The sequence below is a fragment of the Stegodyphus dumicola genome, chromosome 5, assembly GCF_044657685.1.
Source record: "Stegodyphus dumicola isolate Sdum_Otavi_A_Nest chromosome 5, ASM4465768v1".
NCBI classification, from domain to species: Eukaryota; Metazoa; Arthropoda; class Arachnida; order Araneae; family Eresidae; genus Stegodyphus; species Stegodyphus dumicola.
In genome coordinates this window covers 160806108-160818423 of record NC_140772.1, presented here as the reverse complement: position 1 = coordinate 160818423, position 12316 = coordinate 160806108, and the positions used below count along the sequence as shown (strand labels likewise).

The following is a 12316-nucleotide window of genomic DNA, read 5'->3' as shown; positions in this document are numbered from 1 at the left end:
ACGAGTGTTTAAAATCAGTCTCCACAGGACTGGAGTCATCACTGCCGATAATATTTTCTGGTTCGGCAGGGACCACATGGTACTGTCTTATCCATTCCGTTGGTTGTGGTGGAGCTATATAGTCAGATATTCATGGTTGTCTCAGGCGAAACAGCCTCGTCGATGGAATTGGCGAATTCAGCTAGACTTTAAACTGCTTGAAGTTTCCAGTGTGTGCTTGAAGCCTCAAAACTGCATATTCATTTCCTTCCTTGGTTTTTCACTGGGGTAGCCCTAAAACCGAGATCTGTATAGCATGACATAGTGTTAGCAGGCTGGATTGGTGGCCCGGTCTTTCTCACAGTATTTAAGTCACTTTGTTCTGCTGTCAAGGTTGAGGCCCTTGTTGATGGCAGATGTTTTTACCATCCCTTAAGAATGGGGACCTGGAATGTAAGTTTCTGAGTATTCCTATCGACTCAGTCTTAGCTCGTTGGCTCAACCAATAGGTTTGCGGAGTCTTGGATCGTCTCTAGGGGTTGGGGCATTTAACTGTGTTAAGGCAGCCTTGACCTTGCCAGGTCTGAGTACCCCTTCCTCATACCACACTGTTTTACTTGACCGAAAGTTATAACCAGGACAAGAGTTCGTCTTGGTGTTCTCTTCTGTCTTATTTGAATGTGGAAATACTTGATGCCAATGCATATGTAAGGATAGACGCATTCGACAAATTGCTTAATCCTTATTTTTTGTCTACTGTTGCAATAGTTGTAATTTGTCCACAATTTATCTTTTTTGTGATTACTTGTTGTAATTGTTTTTCTACGAGGGCCATCCAGGAAGTAGATTACGTTTCCGTCTGTGTCCGCTAGGGGCGGGGCTAGCGCGGCCATCTTGGGGTCAGAGCGTTGCGCAGCTCAGTCTGCATCTAGCCGTGCTAGTGAGAGGTTCGTGCTGTGCTCTGTTCAGATACTGTGACGGTTTGAAATGTCTGCGTTAATTGAAAATCCCGCGAGGTGCGCTCAGTAATAAGGTTTCTGACTGCAAAAAACTGTAAACCGATAGAAATCTATCGGCAGCTTCGTGAAGTGTATGGGGACAACATTATCACTGAAGGTGGAGTGCGTCAGTGGGTCATAAGATTTCAAAATGGCCGAACCAATGTTCACGACGAAGATCGAAGTGGGAGACCCAGCATAGTGACCGCCGAACTTCTCGAAAAAGTCGATGCTAAAGTCCGTGAAAATCGAAATTTCACAATAACGGAACTTTCTTTGAGTTTTCCACAAATTTCGCGAAGTTTGTTGCACGAAATCATCAGCGAAAAGCTTGGTTACCACAAGTTTTGTGCAAGATGGATTCCAAAAATCTTGACAGAGGACCACAAAAATCAGCGAATGGCTGCAGCGTTGAACTTTTTGGACGCTTACCATAAGGATGGTGACTCTTTACTCGATCGCATCGTTACTGGTGACGAAACATGGGTGAAACATGTGAACTGTGAAACGAAATTGCAATCAATGCAGTGGGGGCACACAAGTTCTCCCCAAAAAACCCAAGAAATGCATGCAAACAATGTCGGCAAGGAAGATGATGGCGACTGTTTTTTGGGACAGAAAAGGTGTAATTTTGGTGGACTTCCTGGAAAGAGGCACTACAATAAACTCTCAAAGGTATTGCCAAACTCTCCAAAAACTCAGAAGAGCAATTCAAAAAAGCGCAGAGGAATGTTGAGCTCTAAGATCTTGTTGATTCACGACAACGCCCGGCCCCACACGGCAAATGTCACTCGTAAAGTTCTTGAATCTTTTAAGTGGGAGTTGTTTCCTCATCCGCCGTACAGTCCCGACCTGGCACCGAGCGACTTCCACCTATTCCCAGCAATGAAGAAGTGGCTGGCTATGCAGCGTTTTGATGACGACACACAGCTGCAAGAAGAGGTAACGAAGTGGTTGAAGGCGCAGGCGGCCGAATTTTTCGACGAAGGAATTTCCAAGCTCGTACATCGCTACGATAAATGCCTTAATTTGTATGGTGACTATGTAGAAAAGTAGTATTTGAGTGTGGCTTTCATCTGTATATAATAAAATTTGTTTCCTATACTTTGTTTATTTTTTTATTCCAAAACGTAATCTACTTTCTGGATAGCCCTCGTACATAAAAAAAGGTAAGTGCAGTTTCATATTTGTTAAACTTAGTTTAACTTTTTAATCTGGAAAAGCAATGATTTGAACATAATTACTCGAAAACTGTTTACATCTCATGTTTTAACCATTGTTGTATTCTTGGCCGCATAAATTGCTAATATCTGAACCATTTTCCTCTTAAGGTTTTTAATCAGAATGTAGTTCGTCCTCCACCGGTCGTATCTGTTGTAATACAAAATACTAAAAACCTTTCTTCAATACTCATGTCTGTATTTTCTAAATTAAGATACCTCATACAAATTGATATCTGCTCTTGATGGCTAGCATTAGGAGTAGAATCAAGTAAAATAGAAAAATTCTTTACCTGTTTGACTTTGTTTAAAAAAAAAATGCTTTATATTATATTTATTTATATTTAAAATAATTTTCTTTTATATTATCCTCTAATAAGCTTAATGTTTTATTTTGAATTTTATTTCCAATGTAATGAAGCATATTTTTTTAGTTTGAATTTTATTAATATAATATATACAGACATTGATAATGTCAAATTTTGTGATCATTTCTGAACACTTTAGGAAATTATTATATCTTTCGAATAATTTGTTACTGGAACTATGGAAGGCTAAGTTTTATTTCACTAAAAACTGAATGACGTAGATAATTCTTTCAATAACATTCAATAATGGCAACGCTTAATCTCTTTTTTAATTAAATTTAAAATTCCGAATTAACAAGCTTACTCTTTTGGAATCGTTCTAAGAAATTGGATAACTCTTTCGTTGTTTGGCCAGTTTCGACAAAAGACATCTAAAAAAAAAAAAAAAAAAAAAAAAATATATATATATATATATATATATATATATAAATAAATTAAAAAAATAAATAAAAAAAATAAAAAAAAAATTACCTCTATTTTTGTCTTTTGGGAAACTGAAACTCGAAACCAAGTTTTGGTAATATCCAGAACAATTTTCTATTACCTTTTTCATGTAGAACAAATATAACATCAAGCAATCACCAAAAAAAAAAAAAAAAAAAAAAAAAAAAAAAAAAAAAAAAATCACAGAAAAGATAAATGTTGCACAAATTACTATGATTGCAACAGTAGACACAAAATAAGGACTAAGCAATTTGTCAAACGCATCTACGGCTCACCCCGTAACCTTGCATACGTATTGGCACCACATATTTTCGTTCACATATATTTACAAGATCAGCTCAACTTATGTCAGAAACTGCAAAAGCATTAATTGATAAAAATCAAAGTAATATACATAGTATAGATCTTATGCATGAATTGCAGTTTTGCAAACTTTTAGAGGAAATATAGCACCACCAGTTGAAACTCTAAGCTATAGCGTTGTCAACAACATAGCGGTGTACAGAAAAGAATTTTGGATATATCCCTAGATATCAGCCCTAGAGCACTTTTTGTGCCCTTTTGTAATCACAGTTTGAACCTTGTTGTAAACTATGTTGAGAACAATTTATTCAATATAAACATATTAGATATGCATATTACTTCGTTTTGAATTTTAAAATAATAAGTAGTGTTCAGCAATATATTTGGTATCCAGTGCGTTTAGTATATTATTTCGCTTTGCTTGCAGCGTTACTTTTTTATAACATGTTGCTGCTGACTAATGCTCACTTGTCTGACCTATAGTCAGCCCAAGATCACGAAATTCCTCGTGGCAAGAAGCGCAAGACACGTCTGTTGTTGGCAACATCCTTCATCCCCTTACCTTGAATTAGCTCAGTTTCGCCCCCAATTTTGATGGAGAACGCCTTGGCCTTGGGTGGGGGGGACGGGTCCAAGCGTCTCCCACACCTCTTCTTCTAAAACCAACCTTTCGAGAGGACTTTCACACATCACATATTTAGAGTGCCTCATGCCGCAGTGACACTACAGATTTACAAACATCCATGTCTTCTCCCAGATTCGAACCCGAACCCTTCAGCATGGCAGTCAGCAACACTAACCATTACACTGGTTGGGAAGCTTTTAATAAAATAAACGTTCAATAAATATGTTTGAGTGTGGGTTTTAACAAAGCAGAAAATGTTTGCATATTTAGACAAAAGTTAAACTTTATTTTTTTATTTTATATGGTTTTGAATGCCAGGAATGAATATATTAAACTAAACCTGAGTATTAAAATAACACAGTTTTGGCTATATGTTAGGTGAGGGCTTTTCAACCAGAGAGGGGGGGGGGTAATTCTCCTTTGGAGGAAATTTCATAGTTTCAAGAGGGAAATGCAGTCAGCCTCTTATATATATATGTTGTATGATCTTAAATTAATTTAGTGCGAAAACAAGTTATATATATATAAACTTCTATTTAAGTTTTCATATTTATGAACATTTTCTTTCTGTTGTTTAATTCATAAAAACACATTAAAAATTATCAAAATCTTAATAAATGTATATGTATCTTGAGTTTTGGAAAGGAAGGGAGGAAATGAGCTTCTAGTAATGGAAAAATGGATGCATGAGAAAAACAGATTGAGAAACATTGTGTTACATTATCGCAAATGTTTGTTTTGCTTTTTAGTTAAGTGAAGCCGCCTGCATAATACTTTATATCAGCATCTGCATGATGCCATTATAACAAAATTTTTCTGGTTTGCAGCAAAATATCCTTTTAAGCGAATTTTTATCTTCATTATCATTATTTACTGAACTAAAACTTTTATTGTAAAGGCAGTTTTTTAATGAAAGAAGCAGACAAGAGGCAATGGACAATATTCAGAGAATTTACCAAAGATACTGTAGAATATCCTAATCAAACATTTTTAATTAAGTTAAATTAATTAAGAATCACTTGTTAATTTTCAATGTATGATCTATAAGTATGTGATCTATTGGCAAGCTCTCATAAATTTTGTTGGCAATTAATGTTAAAATATCACTATAGCAAAATGAAATACTGCTACATAATATCATATACATTTAAGGTACCTTATGAAAAATTTTAAATTCTGTTACTTTAACCTACTGGCCATGAAACTGTCACCAAGCAGTAAGGTTTAGTGCCAATTATAGATAAGCTTGATGTAGCAACACACTCATAACAATCTACACTTTGATGTAACTTTGATTCTTGATAAGCCACCTTTTGTTTTTATGAACAGCAATATGAATTAATTGTTATTGCTGTTTTTTATCCTTGCAATAAAAATTCATTAAAATTTGGGACCTGTCTTGCACAGAAAAGCAAGCACTGGATTATTTTCGAAGTTATGGGATTCTAACATCAAAAACCATGTGTATTACTGGAACACAATATGGTCAGCTGAATATGGCCCCAACAAATCAGTCATGGACTGGAACAATTCCCTGCAATAAATCAGCCAGAGGGCTTAACAAAATAGTTGAAATCGATGAAAGTCTTTTTACAAATATCAGATAACAAAGAGAGTAGAAAACTTATTGTTTATTACAGAAAGAGGCATAAGGTTTTTCAGAATTCTACAGGAATGATTAGCAAAAATTTGGCTGAATTTCCACCAACTTTCACAGTTGATGGGATAATATGCAGTTACTTCAACTGCCTTTAAATAAAAAGTATTAGGGTCAGTTTTTCTGTTATACATTATTGCACTTTGATTAAAGTGTGTACAGTACAAAGTCCATAATTCGGATGACCATTATCCGGAATGATCTATAATCCAGACCTTAAAGCCACAAACTTATGCATGCGTGTAAAGCCAGTAAAGTGTTTACACATGTGCTCTTCTGATAATGAAGAAAGTGACAGAGAGGTTATTAAAAAATTAGTTGGTATTCTCGACACAGCAATTACAGGATTTGAACATTGGAACTTTGTAACTGAACAAGAAATTGTGGTTGATCTTTACAATATGGTAACTGGTAGTTTGGCGACATTTTGGAGGCGATAAAGGTTACTACCTGGGACTTTGGTAATAATGTGAGCAGTACTCAGTTCCGATTACGCATTATTTTGTGTGAGGGAAATGAGAGATCATGCGATATGTCATGTGATATTAATGGACGAATTACGGTTCTTTAATCAGAAAAGGGGGGAAATCGGGAAAAAATCTGGAAATTTTGTATTTGGCTTTATTCTGTGTTGTGTGAAACAGTGTTCGTGAATTTTTGGATCCCATGGCCGTAACTAAAGTAAATTCGAAATGGGTATTTAGTGGTATTGAAAAGAGTAGTAATAAATGTTTCTTTAAGGTTGTGCGAGATAGAAATAAAGATGTTTTATTAAGTTATTTATTTTACCTGGTACCTTGCTGTGAAATATAAGTATGATTTTAAAGATCCTGAAACAGAAAGAAGAAAAGTTTATTGGACACGTAATCAAGATTCTGAAGAAGATTAGGTAAGTTAGTATTTTTAATTATTTGAGGATATTATTTTTATGCATTGTTCTAAATGTAAGGTGGAAGTAAAGGAATTTGGTATTATTGGGAAAATTGTTATTAGCAATGATTTAGTTTAAAGTAATTAGGATTGTAAGGTAATTTTTATTAATTTAATGTATGTGCTCATTTATATTTTAAGTAGTGTTTTTGAATTTAATTATATTTTAATTAAATGATAGTTATTTTGTGAATTTTATGTTTGTAGGAATTTGGTATACGTTTTAGTTGAAGTAAACGTGCATGGAAATAATTTAAATATCTGACACTAAGTATTTGTAATGGTTGCGGTATGAATTCGTTGGTGACGTTTATAATATAATAGATGATTTAGAGTTAAAAGTTTTTGGATATTTTATTTATTTTATATGTGGAAATGTTCATATTTGGAAAAGGTAAATACTTTTCCATGATCAGGTAATTTCATATATGTTCTTTTTACCGGGTTTAAAGATTGAGAAAATTGTCATGTATTTTCGTGAAATTTTTCTAATTTATGAGAAAAAAGCAGTGTACATGGATATAGTGAAGAGTGTGCGCAATGCCATTTTTATGCAATTCTGGGATGTTTTTTTAAGTAAAAATAAGTCGGCGTGTACATGGTTTATGTGTATGTGTTATTTTGAAAAACGTGTCAGGAGTATGGTATTGTGCACTTTTTAACAATTTTGCAGTGAATATTTGTCATGATTAAGCAGTTTTGTTAGATAAAATTTCTAGCATAAGTGTAATTCAGCTAGTAGATTGTTGGAAGAAGTGTTCAGTAGATAAAAAGAAAAGAAACATGTCTTTACTTCGTGAAGACAAAATGGCGGCGGGAAAAAAAAATAGAGGGTTGCTGTAGGAGAGTTGGTTGCCAAATTTTCGCCAAAAAAAAACGCCAAGTTACCATAATGTAAAGATCAACCGAAATTGTCTGTTTATAGAAGAGAGAATTAACCCTCCAAGCGTTACGGGTTTAGCCCTGAAAATTCAAAGTTCCTCAAAATGTCATGAATAAGTGGTATTTTCTTGATTTTAATTAAAAAATGACTCTCTCATTTTTTACCTTCATTCCTTTTCTTCCAATATATACCCAAACCAAAATCAGATACATTAAAAACTAGCAGAAATTTTCATGTATAATGAATACAGAAGGCAGCCTTCTATGCGGAATTTTCTGGCCGTACCGCTCAGAGGGTTAAAGAGAAAGTATTAGCACAAAAAAAATGAAGCAACTTAAACAACTTACATTGAAAGAAATGTTTAATAAAGTAAACAAATAAATATTAAGCTTTTTAACTTCATAACTGCTCTTTATTTCATAAATTACGGTTTCATATTTTTTATTTTATAATTTCTGCATGACATTTTACCAGGTTTAAATTGATGATCTATAATCCGGAATCGCCGAAGCCCCGACAAGTCTGGATTATGGACTTTGTACTGTACTGAATTTTCATAAAGGGCATGGTGCAGAACAGCAAATTAAAAAAAGAAAAAATAATAATATTAATGAATAGGATGAAATTAATGTTAATGAATACATACATTCAAAATTTGGCTATAGTATTTGCATATTAATGTGTTAACCAATGCATAACATGCAAAATAAGGAAATGAATATAATAAAAATGTTTAATTACCCAAATTTAAGGTCTGCAAATAAAATTTTCAGGCAAGATTTACAAACAATTTATATTCTAGTATTATGCCAATTTTGCTTGATTTTAAACAAATCTCACTATAATATACTTTCAAGCAAAATCAGTAAATAAATAAATTAACTGTTAATTCATCTTAGTGCCTGATACAAGTTAAACATGGTGCATTTGATGCTGATAGTGTAAAAATCAAGGACTCAATTTGCAAGTTTCTCTTATTGTGCTACTGCTAGTATTTATAAATTTACATACAAGTTTATTTTCAATAAAAGTTTCACATCTGTAGTGATGTATAAAAGAGAATATGCGTCCTCAGAATTAGTCATTAAGAAGTAAAATAGTGTCTTGTTATCTACGCTAACATCTATTAGTTTTTCTTCATTATGCATTTAAAGTATCTACACATCTGTTTTTCTAATCTGAAAATCACCTTTAGAATTACTACATGTATATAAAATGAATAAATACAAAGTAAAAAGGAGTTTAAAAACCTAACCTAATTGCACACAGATGGCAGCAACAAATGATGGTAATAATACAAAATAAAATTTAAAATAGCTAAAAATTCATTTCGTATTCAATTTGGAATAAACCATATATATAAAAAAAATAATAAAAAAAATAACAGAAGCATAGTGGCAAAACATGGAAAAAACAAAAATGAAATTTACATATTCCACTGCATTGTCATCAGGAGGTTGATACAATGAAAGAAGTAAATAAATATAAAACAGGCTGTTTCTGAATCTAAAAGACACAAATTAATCTTTGTCTTGTTATTCTGCCTTCGTGTAGTGGCGATGCTACAGAAAGTCAAAATAACAAGTCAAAGAATTGCACAAACTCGGTATCCATATACCACCAAAAATCGCCAAGGGGTTCCCTAAAATATACTTTTACCGCCCAAGTTCTACAGAATGAAGTAAGCAGTGTAAAAATTACAAAATTAAAGATAAATTTAAAAAAAAAAAAATTGTGAAGCAACAGACAAATTAAAAAAATCGGTTAATCTTTGGATTATGGTAACTTGGCGATGTTTTGGCGACCAACCCTGCTACAGCAACCTGCTGAATACAAATTATTGCTCCTACTTATCAGTTTGTAACATTTAAATTAAGGTACGTGGGATTTAATTAATAGTACAGATTGGTAAATTTATATAAATTTGAGTAAACAGCTGCTTAATAATGCCCATTATAACGTTTAGTTGGAAACTTAAAAAAAAAAAAAAAAAAAAGAATGAAAGAAAGAAAGTCTCACTATACATGCATATGTTTATATAATATATGTACACTAAACAGCCAAAACATTATGACCACTTTATAATGCTTTGCGTGACCTTTGGCCTGTAAACAGCTGCAACTTGCCTTGGCATGGATGACACAAGTTCTTAGTAGATGACTGGAGATATGTCATACCAAATGTCTAAGCAGCGTTCATGCAAAATTGAAATATTCCAACATGGTAATGTTTAAGCTCTGAGCTGCTGCTCTATGACACTCCAAATGTGCTCTATCGAGTTAAAAATCTGACGAGTTACGTGGCCAGGACGTTAATTGGAATTCATCCTTATGCTCTTTGAACCACTCCAACACAATTTGGGCCTTGTGACATGGGACATTGACCTGTCGAAAGATTCCCTTTTCAATTGGGGGGATGACAGATGCCATGTAAGGGTGCAGCTGATCAGCAGTTATGTTCATATAGTCCTTAACTTTCATGGTCTGTTCTACCAGAACTAAGAATCTCTGAGATGCCCATGAGAACATTACTAAAGCATAATACTGCTACCACCACCCTGTGTTTAAGCTGCTGTACGGGGAGGGGGGATGATTGTTTGCGTGGAAAGTGACATACCTGGACATGAGCATCAATGGGATGAATGAGAAATCATGATTCAACTGACCAGGGAAGTGTCTTCTACTTATCTATCATCCAGTCTCGATGTTCCCGGGCCCACTGTAGTCACACTTGATAATGAGGCTTGATCAACAGAAGCATATGAGTGGGACATCTACTATGCAGTCCTGTATCCAACAGTGTCCGCTAAATAGCGTGTTCCGAAGCACTTGCATTTGGACCTGCATTGTATTGGGCTGTCAGCTGGGCCACTGTATGGTGTGAATTTTGCTCTACCAAGTGGGACAGTCTCCGATGATGTTTGGTCTCCAATACCTTGGTGTCTACTGCTGGCTTCACCATCATTTATACACTTTGCCTAAATACTAACAACAGCAGATCATGAACAACCTACCAGTCATGCAGTCATTACAATTTGCCCTCTATCAAATTCATTTAGATCAACAGCCTTTCCTATCATTCACAAAAGTAAGTGCAATAATGATTCCTTACTTTCTTCAGGAGCATTTGAATATCATTCCTACTTAATTACATGCCCTCAGTGTCATCTAGATGAGTTCATTAAAAAATATAGGGAAGGTCATAATGTTTTGGCTTATCAGTATATATAAGTATGGAAATATATGTAAAATATTAAAAAAAAAAAAAAAAAAAAAAAAAAAAACGCTAATCTTTGGAATATGGTAACAGGTAGTTTGGCGACATTTTGGTAAGGCGATAAAGGTTACTAGCTAGGACTTTAGCAGTGTATATGGATAAAATCAAGAGTGTGCGCAATGCCATTTTTGTGCAATTCTGGGATGCTTAAGTGAAAATAGGTCGACGTGTACATGGATACCGTGTAGTATTCTTATAACATTCATAAATTCATACTAAGAAAATAACATGTACCTCTCAAGCGTAGATGAATATATTGAAATACCGAATCTACAACAGTATAACCTTCGTCAAAATAACGGTACAACAGTCCACACTTTTCAGGATAGTTATCAGCTAACACCTGCAAAAATCCAGAACAATTTCCTTAATCATATAATACTGATAATGTAAGTGAATAAAAACTGACAGCTTGAAGGCAACAATGATAATAAAAGTACAAAACCTTAAAAATATGTCGAAATGCAGCTCTAAGACCTGAAACTAAGTTATCCTGTCCTATAACTTCAAAAACCGAAGGCTTATTGACACCAGTTGTCGCATGATGCACTCCATATTCCGCCATCTGCTCCGAAATTTGAAAATTAATTAAACAATTATTAAACAAAACATTAGGTTCTACATTCTTAAATAAAAATTAAGCCCTGACCGAAACAAACCGGACACTTGCCACTATTTACAGTAAACAGAGTTCCCGTTGCCAAAAAAAAAAACTATAATCTGACACACAGACCAAGGCCAACTTATACTCAAGGCCTGCCAGACTGAACGAAATTCCGGTTCCCAGTTTTCAGTGGCTTTCGCGAAATTCATCACTAGGTGGCGCTCGCATTCTGCTACAATTTTGCTATACGCTCACTATTTGTAACGTTGCTCGTTATTAACAAAAAGTGTATTTTATGTCTAGCTGCTGTATGTTTAAGGGCTATACTTAACAAGCTTGGTTTTTTTTTGCGTAACTTTATATGCATATAGGTTTAAAATTTTGTATATACCTCATTGAACTCAGTTCTGAAATTCCTCATTCTGCTTATTTAATTCTGAAATCTTTGTGCATCTAATGCTGTTATTTTCAAAACTTTGTTTGTAACTTTCTTCTGATTAATCTGGAATGGGAATGGTACACATGGATTTATGTCAGGTAGTTACATGTAGGTAATGTATCAAGATGGCACTTATGTGTATGTGTGCTTAATAGTGATAATATTGTTTTGTGAAATTCAGTAATTTTATTTCATGTATACATTATTCTTGATAATGAACTATATCAGTATCTCACGCTGCCAGCCATAAAATTTTGTACACATGTGATTCTGATAAATGTTGTATGTGTGTAAAAATGTCTACCTGCTGTATATTTAAGTGATGCATTTAATAAGCTTGTTTTCTTTGCCTAACTTTAAATGCATATATATCTAAAATTGTGTATATACCTCATTCTACTTAGCATTGTGGGCATGTGTGATGGGCATATTATTTATATTCAGCCATTGCAAGTTTCCAAATTTTATCCTTGATGTACAGAACTGAACGTTTTCTTAAGTATATATTGTGATTATGAGAGTTATTTTTTTGTGTGCTGTTAAAATATATTTTATGATGTCTGTGTCTCTTTTATTTATAACAAACAGAT

General features: G+C 33.9%; 1 protein-coding gene across 4 annotated transcripts in view; it reads right to left on the bottom strand.

The window, feature by feature from the left end:
* Pex12 (peroxisomal biogenesis factor 12) overlaps positions 1-11391 on the bottom strand; it is a 56326-nt gene extending 44935 nt beyond the window's left edge. Inside the window, exons 1-3 of one of the 4 annotated variants that reach the window (XM_085817302.1) lie at positions 11129-11158; positions 10918-11026; positions 2870-2936 (exon numbers count right to left, since the gene is read on the bottom strand). In XM_085817302.1, the coding sequence (XP_085673428.1) occupies positions 2870-2936 (67 nt within the window). In that variant the 5' untranslated portion in view covers positions 10918-11026; positions 11129-11158. Of the gene's footprint in view, positions 1-2869; positions 2937-3036; positions 3110-10917; positions 11027-11128 lie in introns of those variants that run through there. The other 3 variants (XM_085817304.1, XM_085817301.1, XM_035361230.2) reach the window with 3 other exon arrangements.
* Between the last annotated feature and the right edge of the window lie 925 nt (positions 11392-12316).